Source organism: Pelodiscus sinensis, chromosome 9, assembly GCF_049634645.1.
Source record: "Pelodiscus sinensis isolate JC-2024 chromosome 9, ASM4963464v1, whole genome shotgun sequence".
In the NCBI taxonomy this organism is placed as follows: domain Eukaryota; kingdom Metazoa; phylum Chordata; order Testudines; family Trionychidae; genus Pelodiscus; species Pelodiscus sinensis.
The window spans coordinates 25,297,581-25,322,473 of NC_134719.1; the positions used below are offsets into that span (position 1 = coordinate 25,297,581).

At 44.9% G+C, this 24,893-nt stretch overlaps 1 protein-coding gene across 7 annotated transcripts in view; it reads right to left on the reverse strand.

Annotated features, from left to right (window-relative positions):
- Positions 1-24,893, reverse strand: part of USP33 (ubiquitin specific peptidase 33) — a 108,390-nt gene that overhangs the window by 79,550 nt on the left and 3,947 nt on the right. For 5 of the 7 annotated variants that reach the window (XR_012905932.1, XM_075936302.1, XM_006129575.4 and 2 more), the window contains exons 2-4: positions 12,138-12,269; positions 10,219-10,272; positions 6,854-6,916 (exon numbers count right to left, since the gene is read on the reverse strand). Coding sequence is in view for 5 of the 7 variants with exons in the window: in XM_075936302.1 (XP_075792417.1) it covers positions 6,854-6,916; positions 10,219-10,272; positions 12,138-12,218 (198 nt within the window). In the remaining 2 variants the exon portion in view is untranslated. Of the gene's footprint in view, positions 1-6,853; positions 6,917-10,218; positions 10,273-12,137; positions 12,270-12,734; positions 13,099-24,893 lie in introns of those variants that run through there. The other 2 variants (XM_075936304.1, XM_075936306.1) reach the window with 2 other exon arrangements.

Here is a 24,893-nt window from a genome sequence, read left to right on the forward strand (position 1 = left end):
GACCCAAAAAAGTTTCCCACTCTGGCTTAATATGTCAGTAAAACGGAGAACATGCCAGTTCACACATGGGAAAGTATTTCTACACTGCAATGTAAGCCCCGGCTTGAGCTTCCACACTGAACGTTGACCTTAGGTTGAGAATTTCTAAACCAAGATTGCATACCCACACTATACACACTGAATTGGAGAGACCCAAGTCAAACCCATCTATCACAGGCTTCCTAGTGCTTTCCATAGCTGTAACTGCCCTACCCCTCTGTTTATAGTGCACTGTGGAAAAACTTAACTTTCCACGCTGCAATTTAGAGGAAGTTGTTGCTGCCCACTGATTCATCCTGCCAGGCCATGTTCTGGAGCTGCACTCTCCCATCAACCAGAACAAGCAACATGGAGCAGTCACCATTAGAACTTATCTTGTTTAGGTTTTCACTCCTGCTCAGGCAGAGGACGTGTGTGACAATGGTGGACATACTGGCAGCATTTTCTCCTCTACAAGAGACACCTGTTAGAGCAGGATGACAAAAAGGCTGATGCTGCTTATGACTCTCAGCATAACCACTGATGGTCCTACGTAGGCCAGTGCTTTGGGAGCTGGACCAGAAGCACAGAGTGGTGGGATCCCATTATATGTGTTCTTGAAATGACCACAAATGAGAATCTCCACTAGAAGTTTCATTTCTGTAGTCTTGTGAGCAGCTTGCCCCAACCTTCCAGTGTCATGACATATGCAAGAGGATAGCCACACCAATCCAGAAGCAGACTGCTATATCCACTTGGAAGCTGGCTACTACAGACTTATAGATCCACTGCTAATCTGTTTAGCATTGGAAAGACAACTCTGGGTAAAGTGGCAGGGGAGATTTCAGCAATTATGGTGTGGTCTACCATAAGGCTGTGGGCATAAACAATAACCTGGGGGTTTTGAGAGAGCAGGGTTTCCAAACCGTGCCAGGGCCATTCTTAAGGGCACATGAGTACATAAAACCACAAAGGATACTACTCTATTGTTATGGAAGTCTTTGTGACCACAGAGGCCTATTTATAGATGCGAACATGGGCTGAACTGGAAGCTTTCATGATAGTAGGGTTTTTTGCTGAACAGCAGTGTACCTTCATGCTCAGGCCTGCACACTAGTCTCACCAGGCAATGGAGGTATATATGGACTAACTCTCCCCACTGTTCTGGGGCACCCTACATACCCTCTTTTTGCCTTGTGTTATGAAACTGTATCCTGATCGGAGACCCCAGACAAATGCTCAATAGGTAAAGAATGATTAAATGGATATTTGGAAGAGTGAAATCCCTACCGCACTATTTACAAAACTGTTTAAATTCCAGCATTACATCAATTTAGGCAGCACTAATCGCTTGGTGTGCTCTACAAAAATCTTTGCAAAAGCCACAGGTGAGCCACTTCCTCCTAAACATATCTATGACACATGATTTGGAGAACCAGAACACTCAGCCAGACAGCGAACTTCTGACAACTAGAGCAGGATACATAAGTGCAACAAATCACAGATGTTCTGTGCTCACACCTCATTAATTTATGTGGGCCAACAGAGGAAGGATAATGGTATGGTTTATGAATGTTAACAGTAATAAGGTAGTGTCCTTATACAGTGAAAGGGGCATAATGGTATTAAACTTAATTATGGGTGAGATGACTGTTTAAAGGGGACAGTGCTGTGAGGCAAAAATTATACACTTTCATTACAAATTGATAGTACAGTTAACTTTTCTGTTTAACAGAAAATCACTGAACTTTATTACATGTTTGGATATTTTTCAAATATTGATGTCATTTATAACACTGAATGCAAAGTGTACCCTGCTTAATTTATATTTTTAGTATTTGCACCGTAAAAATGATAAACAAAATTACTAGCATTTAATTCCTCATACAAGTGTCATAATATTTCTTCATTATGAAACGTGTGCAATTTACAGATCTAGATTTTGTTACATAACTACATTCAACAACAAAACAATGGAAAACTTTACAGCCTACAAGTCCCCTCAGTCTCACTTCTTGTTCAACCAATGAACAAGACAAACAAGTTTGTTTACATTTACAGGAAATAATGCTGCCCATTCTTTATTTACAGACACACCAGAAAGTGAGAACAGGCAATCACATGGAACTTCTGTACCAGGCATTACAAGGTATTTACAAGCCAAATACACTAAATACTCATATGCTCCTTCATGCTTGAGCCACCATTCCAGAGCACATGCTGATTACATTTATTTTCAAAAAACAACAACAAAATTTATTTAAATTTGTGACTGAATTCTTTCGAGGAGAACAGTATGCTTCCAGCTCTGCTTTACCTGCAGTCTGACATATTTCATATTACAGCACTTTCAGATGATTCAGCACATATTCATTAAGAACATTTTCTCTGCAGATTTATCATAGAATCATATAATAATAGGACTGGAAGGGACCTCAAGAGGTCATCGAGTCCAGCCCCCCGCCCTCAAGGCAGGATCAAGCTCCGTCTACACCATCCCTGACAGATGTCTATCTAACCTGTTCTTAAATATCTCCAGAGAGGGAGATTCCACCACCTCCCTTGGCAATTTATTCCAATATTTGACCACCCTGACAGTTAGGAATGTCCAATCTAAACCTCCCCTGCTGCACTTTAAGCCCATTACTCCTCGTCCTGTCCTCAGTAACCAAGAGGAACAAATTTTCTCCTTCCTCCTTGTGACACCCTTTTAGATATTTGAAAACCGCTATCATGTCCCCCCTTAATCTTCTTTTTTCCAAACTAAACAAGCCCAGTTCATGAAGCCTGGCTTCATAGGTCATGTTCTCTAAACCTTTAATCATTCTTGTCGCTCTTCTCTGTACCCTTTCCAATTTCTCCACATCTTTCTTGAAATGTGGCGCTCAGAACTGGACACAGTACTCCAGCTGAGGCCTAACTAGTGCAGAGTAGAGCGGCAGAATGACTTCACGAGTTTTGCTTACAACACACCTGTTGATACAACCTAGAATCATATTTGCTTTTTTTGCAACAGCATCACACTGTTGACTCATATTCAACTTGTGGTCCACTATGACCCCTAGATCCCTTTCCGCCATGCTCCTTCCTAGTTTAAAGCCCTATTTGAAAAATGCAAAGAAGGTACCAATGTGTAGTAACTGGAATCAATATATTTGAAGCTATATAAAACATCCAAAATATTTGAATACAATGATATTCTATTTGAATTTCCAATCAAGTGATCATGTGGTTTACCCATGCTTCTAAAATGTAAGTTTTTAAAAATGTGATTTAGCAACAAGGTTAAATATATAAACTTAATTTTAACACAACTGTTTTGCTTATAAATTCAGTCACACAAACCAAGAACAGAATGTATGAATATGCTGAGGCTATGTTTTGAAAATTAGGAAACTATCTTCTTTTCTAAACACTAATGTATAAAATATTATTTGCTCATTACCCATACTATGAGGCCATAGTAAAACACTGCTTTTCAGCAATCAAGACACTGTACTAGATACATTTGAAGCTTCTCAGATGAAAGTTTTTTTTAAATGGAAGTTCTAGAAAGACTTGAACGCGTCTGCTCACAATCTACTTGCTAGTAAGATAATTACCTCTAGGATGACATGGCATAATTAATTATTTTTCAGTTTTCATGGCTATGAGATGCTGTAAAGGTCAAAAGTATAACTGGATTTTAAAAATTTTGGTCAGTTCATGGATGCAATTAGCAAGATGGTCAGGGACCCAACCTCTTGCTTCAGGTATGCATAAACCTTCAACTGTAAGAAGCTGGGACTGGACAACAAGGAATGGATCATTCAAAATTTCCCTATTCTGTTGATTCCCTCTGATGTAGCTAGAACTAGCCACTGTTTGGGCTTGATGGACCATCACTAGGATCCAGTGTGGCCATTCTTATGTTTATGTTTCACTTGCACATCAGCTCTCTCAGACACCTTATTGTTATTTACTGTGCATGAAATGTAAGCCACCGTTGAAATATTTTCATTTTGCAGTTAAAGCACTTCAATCAGTCCATCATTCACCAGAAAAAAAAACAAATAAACAAATAACCCCACAGATTTCTTGCTTTGTAGCATCCATGTAACATTTCATTATAGGCTGCTCAAATATTCCTGACCTTCAGGTAAAAATGACTGTTAAATATGAAATTAACTTCTTTAAAGTGAGCAACTGGTATCAACATACTTAACTGACACAGAGTACTATTAGGATTCACCATTAATAAGTTGCAATTTTTCACAACTGGTTAAACTACTCAATATTGTTTAGGTGGTGGCTCTACATTTGGAACCCAAGTCACTCCTGATTGAAAGAATATAATTCTTTCTTCCTATGAAAATCTAAAAGAAAAACTTAAAAACAACACACGATAAACAAGAAGTAATGACACAAAAGATATTGGATATACAACTATGTAGATTATCCACGCTGTCCAAAATCAACATATAAAACAAATCTAAAATATACAAGTGTACTCTTTCAGGAGCAAAACATTCACTAAGAACCATCTCTACCTGCAACTGCTTAATGCGTTTACACTATCCAAAATGATCGGTGTGAAGTGGAGCAGTGTATCCATTTGCACAGAGCATTCCCTCAAATTATGCCATACCCATCTCATAACTTGGAAGTCCCAGCAGCCTAGACTACATGCTTAGCTTTGTAGGAGATTACTGAAGCAGTACATCAATAGCTATATTATTCAAATGCACTTTATTATAGAATACATATTTTCAAATGTTTAGATAGTCTAAGAGTTTCCAAGATTACACTGCAATGTACAGGAGGTCAGAAAGAGCAGGACTGCACAGTAAAGCATATGGCGGCCCTAAACAATAACATTTTCTCCAAAGATTCGAAAACACGTACACAGTCTTTCCAAAGACCTGATTCTGGTCAACCAGCAGTTAGATGTTGAAGGAACTGTAGACTGGAGTGATGAGAGAAAAACATCCACAAGCCACAAAGGGCACATTTATAATCTAGTAAAAAAATCTGTGGAACCAAGTTTTGGAGCTCATGTCAACTGACTTGGCCTCATGGAGGGGCTGTAAAGCTGAAAATTGCAATGTAGACATTCAGTCTGGACTCTGAAACTGCTCCCCACTGGGTCTCAGAATCTGGGCTCCAGCCCAAGCTTACACATTTACTCTGCTAAATTAACCCTGTGAGTCCATGTCAGCTGACCAGGCCAGCTATAGCCCTGCTGTGTAGACATACCCAAAGGGTATGTCTAGACTACATGGCTCCGTCGACAGAGCCATGTTGATGAGTTTACTAGACATAGGAAAATGAAGCGGCGATTTAAATAATCGCCACTTCATTTACATCAAAATGGCTGCCGCGCTATGCCGATCACCTGTTTGGCGACACAGCGGGGCAGTCCGGACGTGCCGCGGTCGACAACGAAAGCCATTGTCGACCGCTCCGGTAAACCTCATTCCACGGAGCCATGTAGTCTAGACATACCCTTAGAGTGCAGACAGACAATTAACTCAAGCATCATACCTAGGAAGAAATAACCTATTTGAAAAAAGATATTACTGTCAGATGGCTGGGTACTGCTAGGAGTTGCAGGAATTACCAAATAGATTCTGTGAGTTGAGCTGCACATTAGACCTGAATTATACAGTAAGGATTTTTCCTCCCCTTTCTTGCACTAGTCCCTGCTATTAATTGCAATTAGAGGTGTATATGAGTAGTTGAGTCGACTACTCGCATTCCCCCCACTTACTGCCTCTGTATCAGGGAAGGGGGGCAGGGGAGACTACCCTGAAGCAGCCTCTGCCCATGGTGGGCATAGGCTCACCGTGGGCAGAGACTGCTCTGCATCCTGTGGAGCAGCCCTATCAGTGGTAACCAGGGGTGGCTGCAGACAGGAGCTGCTCTGGCAGCAGCCCCTGTCCGCACGGGGTCCCAGCTCCCTGCTGGGATCCCCTGTGAAAGCTGCGACTGAGCAAGCCCAGCTTAGTCCCAGCTCGTGCCAGGTCCAGGAGCTACCTCTGCTGTGGCTCTGCAATTTAAATGTAGCAGGAGCAAAGCTGTCTGCCTACCCAGCTCTTAATACATTTAAATCGCAGAGCCGCAGCAGAGGTGCGGGGGGAATAACTCCTAGAGGCTTCCTCCCTTATCGACTAATCATGTAGTCGTTAGAATTTCTATTGACTACATGATTAGCTATGTACTCACTTCCTAACATCCCTAATTTCAACATTAAATTCAATGTATAACATGCAAATTTGTATGTTTCAAGCATAAAGTCGTTTTATAGAAATTGTCAAGGAGAAGGAGGATATTGCACCAGGGAGAAAAAGTTCCTTATTCCTTGTGACAATGAACTGTTCCAGTGCACCCAGACCTACTATCTGTCTCTACATTCAACAGTGACAAATATTTTGTTAAAATTATCAGCAATGAAACAGTTAACCTAAAAGAGCATCATTAAACTGCACTGTTACCTCCCAAGTGAGATGCATAGCTTATTTTATTCTGTGTGGAGCACCGTTGTGAAGTTTAAAAAGATGAATAATTATGTAGCTGCATAATCATATTATAAACACATGGTCCCCAAATGAATTAGACGTGATACCCAAGGGCAGGAAGACGTTGTCAACAAACAAAGCTCCAACTCAGTAAAGACTACCTGACTGTACTGGTCAAAGACAAAGACAAAGAGAACTTCACCTGTAATTCCCTTCCTCCACCCTTGTCCCTTCAAAGAGGGGAAGCGGCTTTCCTAGAATAAAGGACTCCTATCATTTGATGAAGAGACCCTCACTGCCAAAAACTGGAATGAAATCAGAGATATAGATACACATACCTGAGAATGTATGGTACTGTGATCCACATGGGATTCACCACAGCCAACATAGGAGCATCTATTCTGTCAAAAAAAATAAGAGAAATCATCATGGTGCAGCATACTCTTAATTCTTCCTAGTGAGTTGTCAGAAGAAAGTGATAAAGCTTTCAGATGCATTTTTAATTCACAATATTGTATATTAGCAGGATTCTGAAGAAAGCAAGGTATCATGCAATGTAAGCACTGCAATAAATAATAAAGTAAATTGAGACTGAGGCAAGATTTTCCTCTGAACTTCCTTGATTTTGAAGATGGCGTTTGACAACATTTTTTATGTATGTCTCCTCTTCAGCTGTTTTAACTTAATTTTTAATAAGAAAAATCATGCAAAAATAGTCTGTAAAACCATGAAATGTAAAAATTCCACTATCAATTCTGTGTGTACTATGTGTGAGCTTTAACTCAGACACTGACACCTTGAATATTAACAATTTTGACAATCATTTCAACATCAGTGCACATTTATATGCACGTCAAGTCTATTCACCATCTGAACTTTATCTTATATTATTACAGTTCTGCTCTAATGTGTATTTACTGAGCTGGTGGGCAAAAAACTTGCAGCTGTCAGTACAATGTTAACCTTGAGACATTGTTATCAATCATTCATTTCCAAAGCACCAAACAGGAGCACTTAAGTAACCTGCCATACTGTTTATGTACGTTAATATATACAAATGCCACTCATACAAAGCATTGATACCAAAACTCCAAATAGTTCCTGTATTCTAAAACTTTAATATCACACATTTATAAAAGCCAACCATAGGTACTGGTTAAGCAATGAGGCAAAGTTTCTGTCATGCTGGGATCTCACCATGTGCTGGGTGCTTGGCTAAGCACAAAGGAAAAGGCAAGGTGCCAAATCATCCAAGAGGAGGAAATATCACACCATGACACCTCCTTTGAAGCATCTTATAGTGACTATAATATCACCCTATGGAAATAGTGGTAGGAAATTAAGATAAATTATTCAATAAATGTCCAAGTGTTCCAAATGAAAGATATAAATTCAAAATAGACAAAAATTATTTTTCTTTAAGCAAATGCCTGGCTCTCTCTTTTCCTCCACCTTTAGTTTTGTGACTTTTTCACCTGCCATTGCCATCTTGTTCACTCCTTTCACTTGGATTTCCCCCTGCTAAAAGTTTATTTTAAATGCAATCTGTTAGCTTTAAAAATAGCTTAATGAGAAATGTTTAATAAGTCAGCCAGCATTTTTTTTTTTTTTTGGAGGGAAGGAGAGAAAAATCTGTTATTTTTCTTGCAAGCATGAATCTCTCAAAGAGGACAGGGTGGAAAGCAATTTTAGATATATATATGCATGTTGGCTGCTCATTGTCATGTTTCAACTGAGATTTGAGTGTTGACAAGAGCTCACAGAGGAGTTAAAAAACCCTGTTGAGGTCGATCTGCATACCTGCAGCACATCCAGTGACATTTTACAATTGATTCAGCTGCCTTTCCCCTCATGTATCATAAAGATGCACCTTAATCAGAAGTAACATCCCTCCATTTTTTTTTTACCTGGAAACTCCTCCTGTTATGCTCCTCCCCCCCATGCTTTATGAAAACTGGCTTATGAATATGAATATAGCTCAAAGATGTTTTATGCAAAACAGGTCATATAATATCAATTTTACAGTTACATTCTGCTGAATCTGAATATCCTATTTTTGTGCATTCTGGTATGTGAAGTTAAGAAATATCAAATGTGAATCTGTTTATAATTACAAATGTGCTAACAAGGGCCATTACTGATGCTCCAGAAACACTCAGTACTAACCAAAGACATGAAATTTCCTGTAAGCCCAAACTGTGGCTGGGCCTAGAAAGACATGTGACCATACCACCTAGTACTAGAATCCATCATGAACCTGGTATTTTTCCATAGGGATGGGGGGTGCCAAACAAAGGGTTCCTGCTGGAAGGGGGGGGGCTATTTAAGCAATAGGAAGCAATCATTTTTGTCTTCAGGTGGCCTTTGAAACTGCCTTGCCTAACCTAAGAGGAAACCTAAGAACAAAATTCTGAAAAAGCTGTACATCTAGGCCACAGTAAAGATCAATTCTGACTTCAAGCTTTTTAACTGAGATAAGACCAGCTGCTTAGGATAAGAATTTGCATGTAACAAGTTTCTTAGTGGATTAGAACTAGCTAGTGTTTTTGTTTTAATTTAGTAACTTACATTGATTCCGACTGTTTTCACTTGCAACCACTTAAATCCTACTTTTTATACTTAATAAAAAACACTTGTTTATTATCAAGTCCAGTGTAAACAACTATTAGGGGGGGGGGGGGAGGGTGAGGGAAGCAAACACTGAATAGCTCTCTTTCATTAATAAAGGAGGTGGACTTCATGACCTTTCTCTGTGCAAAACTTTTATACAGGGCAAGACGGATTTGTTTAGGGTTTTAGTCCCTTTTAGGGGTTGGTTTCCTGGGTGCTGAACCCTCTCAAGATGAACTGGGTTTAGTTTCTGTTTTGCTCTGAAGGGGGGCAGTAACCCCAACTCTGTGTCCTATCTGGGGGAAACCAGAGAATCTGGCCCACCAGGACAAAGTGGCGAGGGAGCCCCAGAGAGCAAAAAGGCAGGTGTCAGTGGCATGGATCAGTACATAAGGGGACAACCCCAAGGGGATTTCTGTGACTCAACCCATCTCATCCCCTTTTTGCCAAAAGCTGGAAGAGTGAAGCAGCAGTATCTCTTAATACTTGAGGTAAGGTGGTTAAATTATTTTAAACAGAAGCAGGATAAAGAGGTAAGTGGGGTAGAGTAGGCAAGGACAAAGCCTGATGAAAGAATACTTTTAAAATGCTTAATTAGGATTTTTAAATGTTTGAATAAATGATTATTTTTCTTGGTGATCATTATGAAGTAGATAACACTGTACTCTGTTCCTGTTAACATTGACAGTATATCCACTATTTAAAGTAACTCAAGAAATGTTATTTGTGGTGTTGCACAAGGATGTTCCCAGAACTACTGAAGACAGAAAGAATACAGGACTACCTAAAGCTATTCTATAATCTACCTCACTGACAAATGAAGCTGGATGAGCTACTGAACAGAAAGAAAAATTTCATTTTTAAGCACATGATCATTTTCAGGTGTAAAACAGCTCTCATTCTTGATTTGTTATAAAGCAAATTATTTAGGGGCTAAAAGCTGATATCATAAACTTTGACAAAGTAATGCTTAAGAGTTAAATTTTAAGCCACTTATAAGAGCTGTTTGTGCAGAAATGCTGCACTCCTTTATCGCTTCATTGGAAAAGGACCCAGTTCTGTCACACATACACCCTGCAGTAGGTCAGCTTACCTCTAAGCATGCCCAAAGGTTTGGTCCTCTAACTTTGCAGTCTTGACAAGTGCCCTGTTAATAACATGTAATTAAGGAATTATTTTGTTAATCCAGTTTCTAGGAATTGGTTCTTAGCCCAACACTATTTAACATTTCCATCAATGATGTGCAAGAAAAAGTCACTGATAAAAATTTGCAGAAGACTCAAACACTAGGGGGAATGGTAAATAACAAAGAGGATAGGTCACTGATTCAAAGCAATCGGGATTGCTTTCGCCCAGTTTACCAAGATGACAATAGGAGTTTTAATGTAATTAAAAGTACATTCTTAGGAACAAAGAATGTGGGCCATAGCTACCAGGACGGGGAACTTTATCTTTGGAAACACTGACTTTTGAAAAAGCTTTAAAGGTTATGGTGGATAATCAGTTGAACATGAGCTCTCAGTGGATGCTGTAGCCAAATGAGCTAATGAGATTCCGAATGCACGAATTGGGGACTCTGGAGAGCAGTAGAGAGATTATTTTACCTCTTTATTTGGCACTGCTGGAATACTATGTCCTGGTACACAATTTAAAAAGCATGTTGGTAAATGGGTTCACAGAAGAGCCAGAAAGTGATTAACTAAAGTAGTGGTTCTCAACCTTTCCAGACCACTGTAACCCTTTTAGGAATCTGCTTTGTCTTGCATATCAAAGTTTCACTTCACTTAAAAACTGCTTTCTTAAAAAAAAACGAAGACATAAATACAAGTGTCACTGCACACTATTACTGAAAAATTAATTACTTTCTCTTTTTTACCATACAGCTATAAAAAACCAATAGGAATGTAAGAATTGTACATACATGTCAGTGTGATACTTGAACTTCTTTTCACCTGAGAGCTACATTTGAAGAGGGAGCCCCAGGTAATGGGGATGATGCTTGAGCCCTGATGACTACAGCTTAAGCACTATAATTTAGCTTCACAGGGCCTGTGTTGCTTCGGGCCCCATGCAATGGCCCTGCTAGACACCCTTAATATCAGCACTGCAAGTGCAATCCCATAAACACAATCTGACACACACACACTTTGAGGATCACAAACCTTAGGTTGAGAAACAGTGATCTAGATTGAGTACCCCGTGGAAAACCTGCTTATATCCCCAGCGTACCACCAGTTGCTTTTCTGAAGCAACAATCAACATTTGGGGCAAAAAAGGCATCAGCATAGCCGGCATACTCCAGGCACTCCAGTAGGGCATTGCACCAGTCACTGGCCCGCTACAAGGACAGCATCGCAAAGATGGACTCAGCTTTAGGTGGCTGTGTAGCATCAGTGCCACCTCAGTGACCACAGTGGAGCTACCAGTGCAAGTGCCTTCAATAAGCAAAGCACTGCCAGGAGTTGGCTGGTCACAGGGTGCTAGATTCTTCTCGTTATTTTCTCTGATAACATTAAAAGTCAGCTAAAAGGCAATACATTCTTTATGGTATTTTTCCACCTTAGCGACTGTGGTTGCTACAGGGATGTTAATGGATTCCAAGTTAGAAAGAGATGTAGTCTGTACAATCATGAATAGGAGCCAGCCCACAAAAGTCTGTCTTAAAATAACAGTCCATACTATGAAAGAGGCAGAGAACCCTTGAGACAGGCTAGCTAGCATGTATTATTCATCTTGATACAGAATTATTTATCTTCATATGTAATGTATGAAATAAATTATTTTATTGCTTAATTAGGTCCATTCCTGTCTCTTGTTTAAGAGTAGAACTCAGATAGTGTACACTAGAATTTGGTAAGATTTTAACCTAAATATTTTGTCCATGATAATGTTTACCACTTAAATGTGTTGTACAAACAGTAATTTGTTGATACATTTAGTGACAAGCCTTGCAGCTAAAATATACACATGGTTTTACTCCAGTAGGGAACCCAGAAAAGAATTGAAACTCACATGAGATTTCTGTATCAATTCCTCCTTTGTTATTTCACCAACTGATTCCAAGTGTGGGCAATCACAGCTGAGAGCTGACATTTTAACAGCAGTAGTTTTCTAGCTCCTCTAGCATTTAAGATGAGGCAATATCTACAAGACAGGAATAAAAAAAATATAACCTGAAGAAATGTTATTCTTGTAAGCTATAATGAGAGAATTTAACAGAGCCGCTGTATACATTTAACCTTGTAATATAAAACCAGGACAATCCCATTAGTTGTTCAGTTAAATAAAAAAAACACACTTAGAAAATGCACATGCTGCATTTCAAAATGAATGAAAGCAGCTGTTAAATGAAAGCAACAGAATCTAGTAAGTAAAATTGAATATAGCGGAACCTGCTAAATTACAAGCCTGCACTATAAAGGAATTTTGCATTTGCAACTTATTGAAATACAGACCTATGATATCCTGCTAACGTGCAAGCAACAAGGCTAATATAGATCGAGTCATGTTCCCACACACATAACCAGAGAAGCTTATCACACTCCTCATCTCTATCACAGCATGCAGAAATGCCCCTGAAAAACTGCAAGCCAATACAAAACTACACACCAAGAACTGGAACCACAGCAACTTAGTGTATTACCACAGCTTTCCGCCTGTTGGGTAAGTTTGAAATACAGGAGTATTTTTCTTCCCTTGTTAAAAGAGAAAGGAGTCGATACAGGAAACTTTGCCTTGGTCTCCTTTATTTACAGTGACATATACGCCTGACCAGGTATATTAGATGTCAAAAAATGTCACATGTAGTGCAGAACTCTCTCCTGTTCTCTGGCAGACTTCCACTTTCTTGGATACAAGGCTAGTTTAAGACCAAATATAGGTTGGACCGCTATAGTCTGTCCTTCTGTTGACCAGCAACATCTGTGGTCTAACATTCCAATGGATGCTCCCAGGCTGAAGCACTCACAGGGAAAAACTGGCCCCTTGCTCAAAAACTCTTCTCACTGCCCTCTCAGAGATTCCCGAGTGCTGCATATACAGGCAGTCCCCGGGTTACGTACAAGATAGGGACTATAGGTTTGTTCTCAAGTTGAATTTGTATGTAAGTCGGAACTGGCATCCAGATTCAGCCGCTGCTGAAACTGACCAGCGGCTGACTACAGGAAGCCCGAGGCAGAGTTGCTCTGCCCTGGGCTTCCTGGAATCAGCCGCTGATCCGTTTCAACAGCGGCTGAATTTGGACTCCTGGGACAGAGCAGCTGGGGTACTGCTGGGTAGGTCCCCGCACCGCCGCACCTCAGCGCTGCGGGGACCAACCCGGCAGCACCCCAGCTGCTCTACCCCAGGTGTCCCCAAGTCAGCCCTTGATGAAACTGATGAGCAGCTGATTCCAGGAAGCAACTCTGCCTCGGGCTTCCTGTAGTCAGCCGCTGGTCAGTTTCAGCAGCGGCTGACTTGGGGACGCCTGGGGCAGAGCAGCCGAGGAGCGGCGCTGCAGGACCAACCCGGCAGCGCCCCAGCTGCTCTACCCCAGGCGTCCTCGGCGAGAAAAGCCTGGTCTGCTGGGGGGAAGGGGAACGCACTAGCTGCGCCCCCTTCCGCCCCCTCCCCCCAGCAGACCAGGGAGACGCGGAGCAAAGCCTCGGAGGACACCAGCAGCGGGACAGCCGCGGCGCGTCTGGGTTGTCCCGCTGCCTGCATGCTCCGCGGCTTTGCTCCCCCGCCCAGCAGACCAGGGAGACGCAGAGCAGCTTTTCTCGCCCCGGAGGACGCAGGTGGCGGGACCGCGGCGCATCTGGGTGTCCCCCTGCTCGCGTCCTCCGGGGCGAGAAAAGTCGGATCCGTGTAACTCGGGGACTGCCTGTAGTTTATTTGCTGTAGAGCCCAGTAGGGCTGCGCTCCTGGCCCAGGCCATGGGACTCTGTAGCCTCCCTGCTTCTTCTCTCAAGAGTCCCACCCCATCAATGCTGGCCCCTCTACTGCCACTAGAGACCTCCCTTGGTCCAGAAGATTTGAAGGTGATGGATCAGGGAGGTGCAATCTGTATATAAAAATCTTTTGCTAAAAGCATTCCCAGGCTCTTGCAAACACAGTCACTTAGTCAAGTGTTAAAACTACTGTTTGGTGGTTGCATAAATAGAAAAATATTAATTTAGTTACATTTCGTCTGAACCTTTCTTACTACTTTACCCCTTCCAGGACTCTGCGTTGTTTTATATACCATAAGTTTCACCTCACTTAAAAACTACTTGCATACAAAATCAGACATGAAAATACAAAAGTTTTCTGTGACAGACTGACATCATCACGTCACTCTGCATCCTGACTGCCTCCACCCCCTTTCCCCTTCTCCCACTTCGAGCCAGACTTCATTGCTTCTCCTCACCACCTGGAATTGCTATTTTAAACCAAGTCCCTACTGCTCTTCCTCCACCCTCATCCCACACGGCTTTCAATGCCAAGACACATGGCACAGCAGCCGGCAGACCCCACACTGCAGCCATGAAAGCCCAGGGGTAGGAAGGGAGGGGGTTTGCTGTGCTTAGGGCAGCAGCCCGGGGACAGATACTAGGAGCCAGGCTCCCAGCCAGACTTACGTGCCAGCAGCAGACTCTTGGGGGCTCCCCGGCTGCCAGGCTCTTGGAGAGCAGGAGTGCAGTGCCCAACTGCCCGAGTCATGCTGTCACTTCAGAGACTCACCCTCTCGCCAGCAGGTGCACCCAACCTGTCTGCCACCACACCAACCTGTCTGCTCCTTCCCTTCCGTTCCCAGCGAGTGAATGCGCGGCCCTGGGCTCTGCGAGCAGGGCTGGGGCAGTGAGCAGCACAGGCAAGACCACATGGGAGAGAGGCTGGGATAGTGGCTCCCTGCGCTGCTGCTTTCCTCACCTCAACAGGCTGCAGTGTCCGAAGTGCCACACGCACATGGCACTACCTATGCCTCACTGCACCCCATGTGGGGCAGGCAGGTACCCGTGCACCTCCCTGGCCACTGAAATTATAGCTAGGCCTGGCACGCACCACAGCCAAGAGAAGGGAATATAAGGATTGGGGGGGAGGGAGGGAGAAAGGGCCTAGGCTGGCGGAGGTAAGGGGAGGAAGAAGGGACCCTGGCTCATGGGAGAAGGGGAGGGAGAATGGGAGTTCAGGCTAGCACAGCGGAGGGAGGAGGGAAAAGGGGCTCAGATTGGCATGGCAGGGAGAAGAGGAAGAATGGGTCCCGGGCTGGTGTGGCGGAGAAGGGAAAAGGGGCCCAGGCTGGTGTGGCAGGGGAGGGAGAATGGTGGCTTAGCCTGGCACAGCAATGGGAAGGGACGTAGGGAGAACGGGTCCGGGGAAGGGAAAAGAGGGTATTAGTGAGTGCAGCAAGCCAGGAGCACAGCTTCCTAGTATAATTATAAAATAAATGTACTGAAATATAAATATTGTACTTACATTTTAATATATTTCATTACCTGTATGAAATTGCTTGTGTTTTTTATGTACAAAGCAAATACCTAGATGAGTTGATCTATCCTCAGAAAACCTCTGTGTACCCTAAGGGATACACAGACTTCTGGCTGAGAACAACTGGTCTATACTCTGTGCAGTCTGGCAGCCTTCACTATAGTCACCCAAGAACTTTCTGTTGACCCACACTGCCCAAACTACCACCATCTTATGCTCCCCTCTGATTTGTCACCAAAATCCTGGAATATGCTTTGTACAGTTCCTCTCCAACTGTTTCTACAACCTCTTCCAGAATGAATCACACATACCAAGTTCCCAAACTAAATCCTATCAAATTAAAAAACTCACTTTCTATTTTTTTGTATACTTGATATGTCTGATGCCTTCAACATCATCTATCACAAGGGTTCCCAAACTTTTTGACATGGGGACCAGTAAATCCATTCACGAGCTTTTGGAGGACCGGTAACATTAATTTGCATATTTGCATATTCATTAAGCAAATGATGAATATTCAAATGAATATTTGCCAGCTTTAGCAAAGCTTTTGATACGGTCACCCACAATATTCTTGCCAGCAAGTTAAGGGAAAATGGATTGGATAAATGGACTGTAAGATGGCTAGAAAGCTGGCTACACCAGGGTTTCCCAAACTTTTTACTTTAGTTGGAACCCGTTTTTTTTAGTACTGTTTTTTGCAGCCCAAAAATATAAAAGCATATACAAAAAAAGTATTAAAATGAATAAATGTTCAGTGTTCCACCCAGCTGCATCCTCCGCCCGGCCAGGGCTTAGGGGACCCAGTGCCACATGGGCACTCCAGGAGGTGGGAGCAGGAGCAGACTGGGGATATGGTATCTGGCTAGGAGGGAGGGTGCAAGGAGGGGTAGGGTTGCCAGGTGTCCGGTTTTGTACCGGACTGTCCGGTATTTGAGGATTCTGTCCAGGTAAAAATTGAGAAAATACCGGACATATAAAATGTCCGGTATTTTCTAATTAGGTAAGTTTTATTATTATTAGGTGTATCAGTCCGTAGCTGCGAACTGCCTGGCTGTTAGATGTGCTCACACTTCGTGAGTGTGTCTACCAGCCAGGCAGTTCGCAACTACTCGAGGGAGGGTATGAGGGGAGGGCAAAATGCTTCCTGCAGCTGGTTCTCCCATCCTCCTCCTCCCAATCTCCCCCATCCAGCCTCTCCCTCCCCGCCCCAACCCCTAGCCTGCCCCGCTGCCCCCATCCAGCCCTGCTTCCAGAGACTGATTCTCCAGTCCTCCTCCTCCTGATCTCCCCTGGACAGCCCCCCGGCTCCTGGCCAGCCCTGCTTCCACTGGCCAGTCACCTGCTTCCCTCCCAATCTCTGCCGGACAGCCCCGCTGCCCCCAGCTCTGCTTCTGCCAGCCGCCCACCCACCCACCCCAAATCTCCGCCAGAGAGCCCTGCTGCCCCCAACCCTGCTTCCCGGTGGCCGGTTCCGCCCCCCCTCCCCACCTCCTCCCAGCCCGCCCTGCCCTGCTCCCCTCTCGGCAGCCATGCGGAGGCCCGGTATTTTTTTCCCGCGGCCTAGTACTGGGCCACAACCCATTGTTCGGGAAACGCTGATCTACCACATCCTCCTCCAACAACTGGGGTACAAGCCTATACTTTTGAAAATGTTAAAGTTCAAAAGAATTAACATTAAGTAACACAGCAGCAAAATTATATATATAAAAAAATCCCTATAGACCAAAATGTGACTTGGCACACAAGACATCCGTACTGGTTTATAACAGTATATGTTCCAAGCCCTGGTGCTGGACCCAGTGATGAGAAATAAAAAATATCTTATCCAACATGCTGCAACTGCAGAAGTGTCCCTCAAATTATTCCAACCAAGAAAGTATTTGAATAATAATTTTAATTTTCCTGCCAAATGCTGCAATGAATACGGTTTTCTGGATCCAAATTTATATAAATTTAACTGTGCTTTTCATGTTTAAAAATACAAAAAATTCTGCTCTTACACATTTTCTTAAAATTAAATAAAACCTAAGCTAAAGTGAAAATTTCAAAATTTTGATTAACAGCTCCCCAACTTCCTTTAGAATTAATGAACTACAGTTAGAATTAAGAAAGCCACTGAGTGTACGGAAGAGGTAGCAGAAATGCAGGCTTCTTTAGCACTGATTACGAAATCCTACCAAGACATTAGAAATGGCTGACTGGGTTTTGAATAATGCCTACACCAAGTGATAACTTCTGTACTATTTTAATGCTGAAAATCAACACAAACGCCTCTCTTAGGAAGGGTATAATGGATTAGTAAGGCCAAAATTATTTTATGCAGTAAGAGTTCTGAATGTATTCCAAGAAATACAAAGGAGGTTAGCAGTGAGTTCATTTTGCATTACTGGATTTGTAACTAATGAGCTGCTTTAAACCTCTGGAACTTTTCCTCAAGTCCAACCTACAGTCCTGAACAAATGAAGATTAATGAGATCATCTGACCATTTCATACAATTAATCCAAGACCACAAAATCCGCTCCTACTTTTCTATATGCAGCCCGTACCAAAGAGAAATCTGGAATCAAGAACATTAAGATCAATATACTCACTCATGTCCAACTATAAAGAATTATCTCCAGTAGCATGAGGCAGCAGTTTCTAGCTTAAACAGGGAATCTCATGCTAATGCCAGACCCTCAAATAGATTAAATAAAAAAGCTTTTTTTGTTAAAATTAATTCCTTCCTCTCTTTCCTTCTAGTCCTGTGGCCAAAAACTCAACTCTTGTTCTGGTGCCTCATCCTTTATTGATTACTGTAATCTCCTCCTTCTTACCTTCCCTTTTTCAATCTCGCTCCCTTCTACTCTACGTAAAATACAGAGGCTGGCATTATCTTCCTTTTTCATTGTTCCAACCATGCCACTCCCTACCACAGCAGCCACTTCTCAAATATCTGCACTAGGGATGTTAGCACGTAGTCATTTACACAATTAACCGATAAGCCCAGGCCTAGCGGTTAATCCTAATGACTACACATGCTAGGGATGTTAAATTTAAAGAACTAATAGACCGGTCGATGGATTTTCCATCAGCTAGTTGATTAGCGGGGAAGCCACAGTGGGGTTAGCTTCTAGGTCCAGGAGCTAATACATTTAAAAGGCAGAGCCGCAGCAAGTTTAAGAGCTGGTCAGCTCTTAATGCCTTTTAAAAGCAGAGGCACAGCATCTGGGACTGGGCAGGAGCTGGGGATCAGCTGATTCCCTTGCCCCCCACGGAGATAGTGCTGGAGGAACCAGCTTTTAAGTCGGCTCCCCCAGCACCAGCTCTTATCCCCCTCCCCCCCCACACACACACTTGTTGCCTCCATCAGACACAGGAAGGGGGGAGGGAAGTGACTAGTTGAGGGACAAGTTGACTATCCGATAAGCTTTTGCTTATTGGATAGTTGACTAGTCACTTACATCTGTAACACACACACACCCCCCTTGCTACGTCTCTATCATAGGCAACAAGGATGGAGGCGAGGAGCGGGGGCACTGGCTCTCACAGAGCCAACTGTCCCCCTCTGCGCTGCTCTCACCCACATAGGCAGCAACATGGGGGGGCAAGCAGGAGCTGGTACATGCAGGGAGCCAGCTTTTATGTCATTTGTTCTCCCTCCCTCACTTCCCAAAGAGGTTGCAGCACAGTGGGGAAAGAAGGAGCCACCTCCCCTCTACACATTGCTATTTCTTATACAGGGCTGGCCCGAGCCATACGTGCACCCTGGGCGCGCAGCGCCGCCCTTGGACATGCGGCGCCGCCCCCGGACAGGCAGCGCATGCACGGCCCTGCCCCCGCCTGGCCCAGCAGCCCCACACGGCACCCCCTACAATAGGGAACCCCAGGCAGTAGCCCGGTTGGCCCATACCTTGGGCCGGCTCTGCTCTTATAGGAGGTGAGGGGAGTTGGTGGAGACAGTACACAGGGTTCCCCGCGCATACCGGCTTCCCCCTGGCTGCTGCTGCTGCCTCTATATCAGAGGCAAAAGGGCACGGGGCAGGCAGGAGCAGATATGCATAGGGAATTGGCTTTTAAGTTGGCTTCTGTGGAGTATGGAACCACCTCCCCATCCTGCTGGCGCCTCTGTATCAGAGAAAGCAGTGCACGAAAGCGAGGCCAGGTAGGTTCTGGTACACATGGGAAGCAGGCTTTGAAGCCAGCTCTCTACACATACTGGCTCCCACTGATCCTACTGCCCTCCCTGCCTCTAACACAGAAGTGGCAGAGGGTGAGGGAGGGGGAGCCAGTGCTTGTTAAGGATGTTAAATTTCAATTAACTGACTAATTGAATAGTCAATACAATTTGCATCGACTATTCGATTAGTTGATAGGGTACTTCCACGAAAGTGCTGCGGAGAACACGGGGCCAACAGGGCAGTCCCCTGCTGGCCTCAAGCTCCCCACAGCGTTTCAAAGCAGCAGTGCCATGTGAAGCCCGGGGTCAACTAGGGAGTCCCCCGCTGTCCCCAGGTTCCATGCAGTGCTGCCACTTTGAAATGCTGCAGGGAGCCTGGAGTTAGGCTTCATACAGCATTTCAAAGTGGCAGCACTGCATGAAACCAGGAGTCAGTGGGGGAGTTCCCAGGTAATCCTGGGCTCCACACAACACTGTCACTTTGAAACACTGTAGGGAACCAGATTTAAAGTTGGCTCCCCCTCTCCCCACTCTCCATGTAAACACTTATCTGTTGAAATTTGTTTATGAACACATTTTAACATCCCTAATCTGCACTGGCTTCAAAGATCTCCTACAAACTTTCAAAGTACTCCATATGCTTCACCTCTATCTTCAGCACCAGTATTCACTCTAAGCTTCGGGGCAGCACAACTTCACAGGTGATCAGTCAGCCCCGTCCAATCAGTCAGCTCCATGCACAGAGCCCTGAGCCTCTGACTGGGCAGGGCTGATTAATCACCTGTGAAGCTGTGCTGCTGCAAGATTTAGAGGGAACACTGTTCAGCACTCCATTCTACTTTATAATCCATCTATGGCCCACTTCTACATTGGTGTCTTTTTCCCACTAATGATAGCATTTACAGAACTGTGCCAACATTGAAACTCTCCCCCACCCCCCAGCCCCACACACACATAGTGCTTGGCAACATATGTACATTAAAAGAAAAGGCTAAATCCCCCCAAAATAGACAACAAAGATAAAAGAGGATACAAAGGCACAAAAAATTAAAATAATTTACCCAAAAGTCACATAAGGAGGTAGCAGAGTTAGGAACTAAAGCCAGGTTTCGTCACACTAACTTTACTTCTCTATCCACTGGACCATAGTGCCTCTCAAGTGGCTACTGTTCACATGGAAAAACCTTCGTTAATTACTCCTAATTCCTTCCATTGCCTTCCCAAAAACATCAGCGTGATTGTTCCATTAAGCATTAGTCTGTATGGCAAATAACCAAAATGGTCAGGGGTGCAGTCCCATGCTAAGGATGTCCCTGAATCTTCAAGTGCCAGAAACTGAGAATGGATGATCAGTGATGGATCACTCAATTACCCTGTCCTGTTCCTTCTATCTGAATCACCTGGTGAGGGATGTAAAATTCCATTTAAAATGTTAACCAATTAAACTATATATTGAACTGACCTGCCACATGGTGGGTGGGCTGCTCCAGCCTGGCCGGGAGCCAGTTAACAGGTTACCCCACTAAGCATACCAGTAGGGCAATGCTTACCAGGTAACTAACTGGGTGGGTGAGATTCTGTGGCCTGCACTGTGCAGGGGGTCAGACTAGATGATCATAATGGTTCCTTCTGACCTTAAAGTCTATGAGTCTATGCTTGACCCTTTATATCCCTACATTTAGCACTGGACACCTTACAAAGATAGGATAATGATTTAAATGACCCACAGGACTGCCCTGGAATGAATATTCTTATGTTCTTATATATTCTATAATATAGTCATTGAACCAATCATACCTTTGCTTTTCAAGATATGAACCGTTATTATTTAGCATATTTTAATTTACCATGTAACTGGCCAACTTTAGCACCATACATCACTGTGGTCCTATATAAGTAAGGTTTTTACATTGTTAGGCTTATGTTAAAAATCAAGGTTATGTAATACCCTTTTGTAAGAGTTCTGTTGAACAGCTTTGATAATTACAGCAATGTGAATGGCTTCTTAAATCATCTTGGGTAGCTACTTATAATTCCACAGCACCATAGACTAGCATAGTGCTTAACACAGAAGAATCACCTTATCCATAAAGATCCTATACAGGCAGTCCCCGGGTTACGCGAATCCGACTTACGTCGGATCCGTACTTACCAACGGGGCTTTTCTTGCCCCGGAGGACGCGGGCAGCGGGACCACCCAGACGCGCCGCGGTCCCGCCGCCCGCGTCTTCCGGGGCGAGAAAAGCTGCTCCGCGTCTCCCTGGTCTCCCCCAGCAGACCAGGGAGAAGCGGAGCAAAGCTGCGGAGGACCGAGGCAGCGGGACCGCGGTGTGTATGGGCGGTCCCCTGGCCCGGGTCCTCCGCGGCTTTGCTCCGCGTCTCCCTGGTCTGCTGGGGGCCCCCCCCAGCAGTCCAGGGAGATGCGGAGCAAAGCCGCGGCAGGACCGTGGCGTGTCTCGGTCCCGCTGCCCGCATCTCCCTGGTCTGCTGGGGGGCGCAGCTAGTGCGCCCCCCAGCAGACCAGGTTTTTCTCGGGACGCCTGTGGTAGAGCAGCTGGGGCGCTGCTGGTTGGTCCCGCAGCGCCGCTCTGGGCGCTACTGGACCAACCCGGCAGCACCCCAGCTGCTCTGCCCCAGGCATCCTGATTCAGCCACTGCTGGTCAGTTGCAGCAGTGGCTGAATCAGGACGCCTGGGGCACAGCAGTTTGCGTGCTGCTTGGTTGAGACAGTAGCGCAAGGAGTGGCACTACTGGAGCAACCCAGCAGCACCCCAGCTGCTCTGCCCCAGGAGTCCCCAAGTCAGCCGCTGCTGAAACTGACCAGCGGCTGACTACAGGAAGCCCAAGGCAGAGTTGCTGTGCCTCGGGATTCCTGGAATCAGCTGCTGATCAGTTTCAGCAGCAGCTGACTTGGGGACGCCTGGGGTAGAGCAGCTGGGATGCTGCCGGGTTGGTCCCCGCAGCGCCGCACCTTGGCGCTGCGGGGACCAACCCGGCAGCACCCCAGCTGCTTTGTCCCAGGCATCCAGATTCAGCCGCTGTTGAAACTGATCAGCGGCTGATTCCAGGAAGCCCCGGGCAGAGAAACTCTGCCTCGGGCTTCCTGTAGTCAGCCGCTGGTCAGTTTCAGCAGCGGCTGAACCTGGACGCCAGTTCCGACTTAAGTACAAATTCAACTTAAGAACAAACCTACAGTCCCTATCTTGTACATAACCTGGGGACTGCCTATAATCCAAAAGGGTCCCTAACCACTCAAACATTGAGATAGACAAATCAGATAACTTCAAAAGCATCATACATCCTGAAGCTTACATTTCATTTCCACTTAGATTTAGATATTATAATTGGGGGTGTAAAGAAGCATTTAAAAAGGTAACCGTGTAACTGCTAAGAATTCATAGTGGTTTCATGTGCTGCGAGATCTGCAGTAGAACGCTTAAATAAGATTTTTATGTAGTTCCCATAGTGAAGCCTCCCTGGGGGTGGGCAGGAACAGCCCTGAGCCCCCTACCGGGGAAACAGCTTCTCTGTGGCTTTGTAGCCGGTTCCAGAGAGCCAGTGTATAACCTGCTGCAGAGGTCAGGGGTCGGTCACAGACAGGCTGGAGCAGCCCCTTGCTTGGGTTGGGCAGGGAGTTGCTCCATCCCCTATTGTTAACCAGAACTGGTAAGCTTTACCTTTAGGGACGTAAAAGGTTAACAGGTTTACCATTAATCACAATATACAAAAAGAAAATCATATCAACTATTTAACATAAGCCTGTTTTCATCTGCCCAAGTTACCTATCAAAATTCTATAGTGTACTAGAACAAACAAATACACACATCCCACTTCCTTCATTATGTTGAAGACCTTAAAAAATGCAGCCATTTACCACTGATTTAATAGGATTCTTTCCTGAGTACAGGCAGTCCCTGGGTTACGCGGATCCGACTTATGTCGGATCCATACTTACGAACGGGGTTTTTCTCGCCCCGGAGGACCCGGGCAGCGGGACCACCCAGACACGCTGCAGTCCTGCCGCCCGCGTCCTCCTGCTGCCCCCCCCCAGCAGACCAGGGAGACGCGGAGCAAAGCCGCGGAGGACGCGGACAACGGGACTGTGGTGCGTCTCGGTCCCGCCGCCAGCGTCTCCCTGGTCTGCTGGGGGGGGGGGGGGGGGGGTCGCAGCTAGTGCGCCCTCCCCCCACCCCCCCAGCAGACCAGGCTTTTCTCTCAGACGCCTGGGGCACAGCAGCTGGGGCGCTGCCGGTTGGTCCCACAGCGCAGCTCCTCGGCGCTACTAGACCAACCCGGCAGCACCCCAGCTGCTCTGTCCCAGGCGTCCAGATTCAGCTGTTGTTGAAACTGATCAGCGGCTGATTCCAGGAAGCCTGGGGCAGAGCAACTCTGCCTCGGGCTTCCTGTAGTCAGCTGCTGGTCAGTTTCAGCAGCGGCTGAATCTGGACACCAGTTCCGACTTACGTACAAATTCAACTTAAGAACAAACCTACAGTCCCCTATCTTGTACGTAACCCGGGGACTGCCTGTACTAAACAATGTATATTATATACACTATAAGAACATAAGAATGGCCATACTGGATCAGACCAAAGGTCCTTCCAGCCCAGTATCTTATCTGCAGACAGTGGCCAATGCCAGGTGCCCTAGAGGGAGTGAACGGAACAGGTTATGATCAAGCGATCTCTCTCCTGCCATCCATCTCCACCCTCTGACAAACAGAGGCTAGGGACACCATTCCTTTCCCATCCTAGCTAACAGCCATTAATGGACTTTATCTAGTCCATTATAGTCCTGGCCTTCACAATGTCCTCAGGCAAGGAGTTCCACCAGGCTATATCAGGGCTACTCAACTTTGGAAGCCACGGGGGCCACAATAATATTCACAGCACCTGCAGAGGGCCGCAACTTAAATGTGGTTGCATATACATGCAAATATATATGCAAATAGCTTCTTTCACACTGATGGGCATGAATACAAAGCACATCCTACATCCCACAGTGCCCTGGCACCTCCTCCCTGGGGGCTAGAAACACTGACACCCTGTACCCATCTATTCCAGCCAGTCCGCCCGCTTGCATCTTTCAATGCTCACCCTGCCGAGGAGATGCCACACCATTATGCAATGTGCTTCCAACGGAGACCATGTTCAAAGGA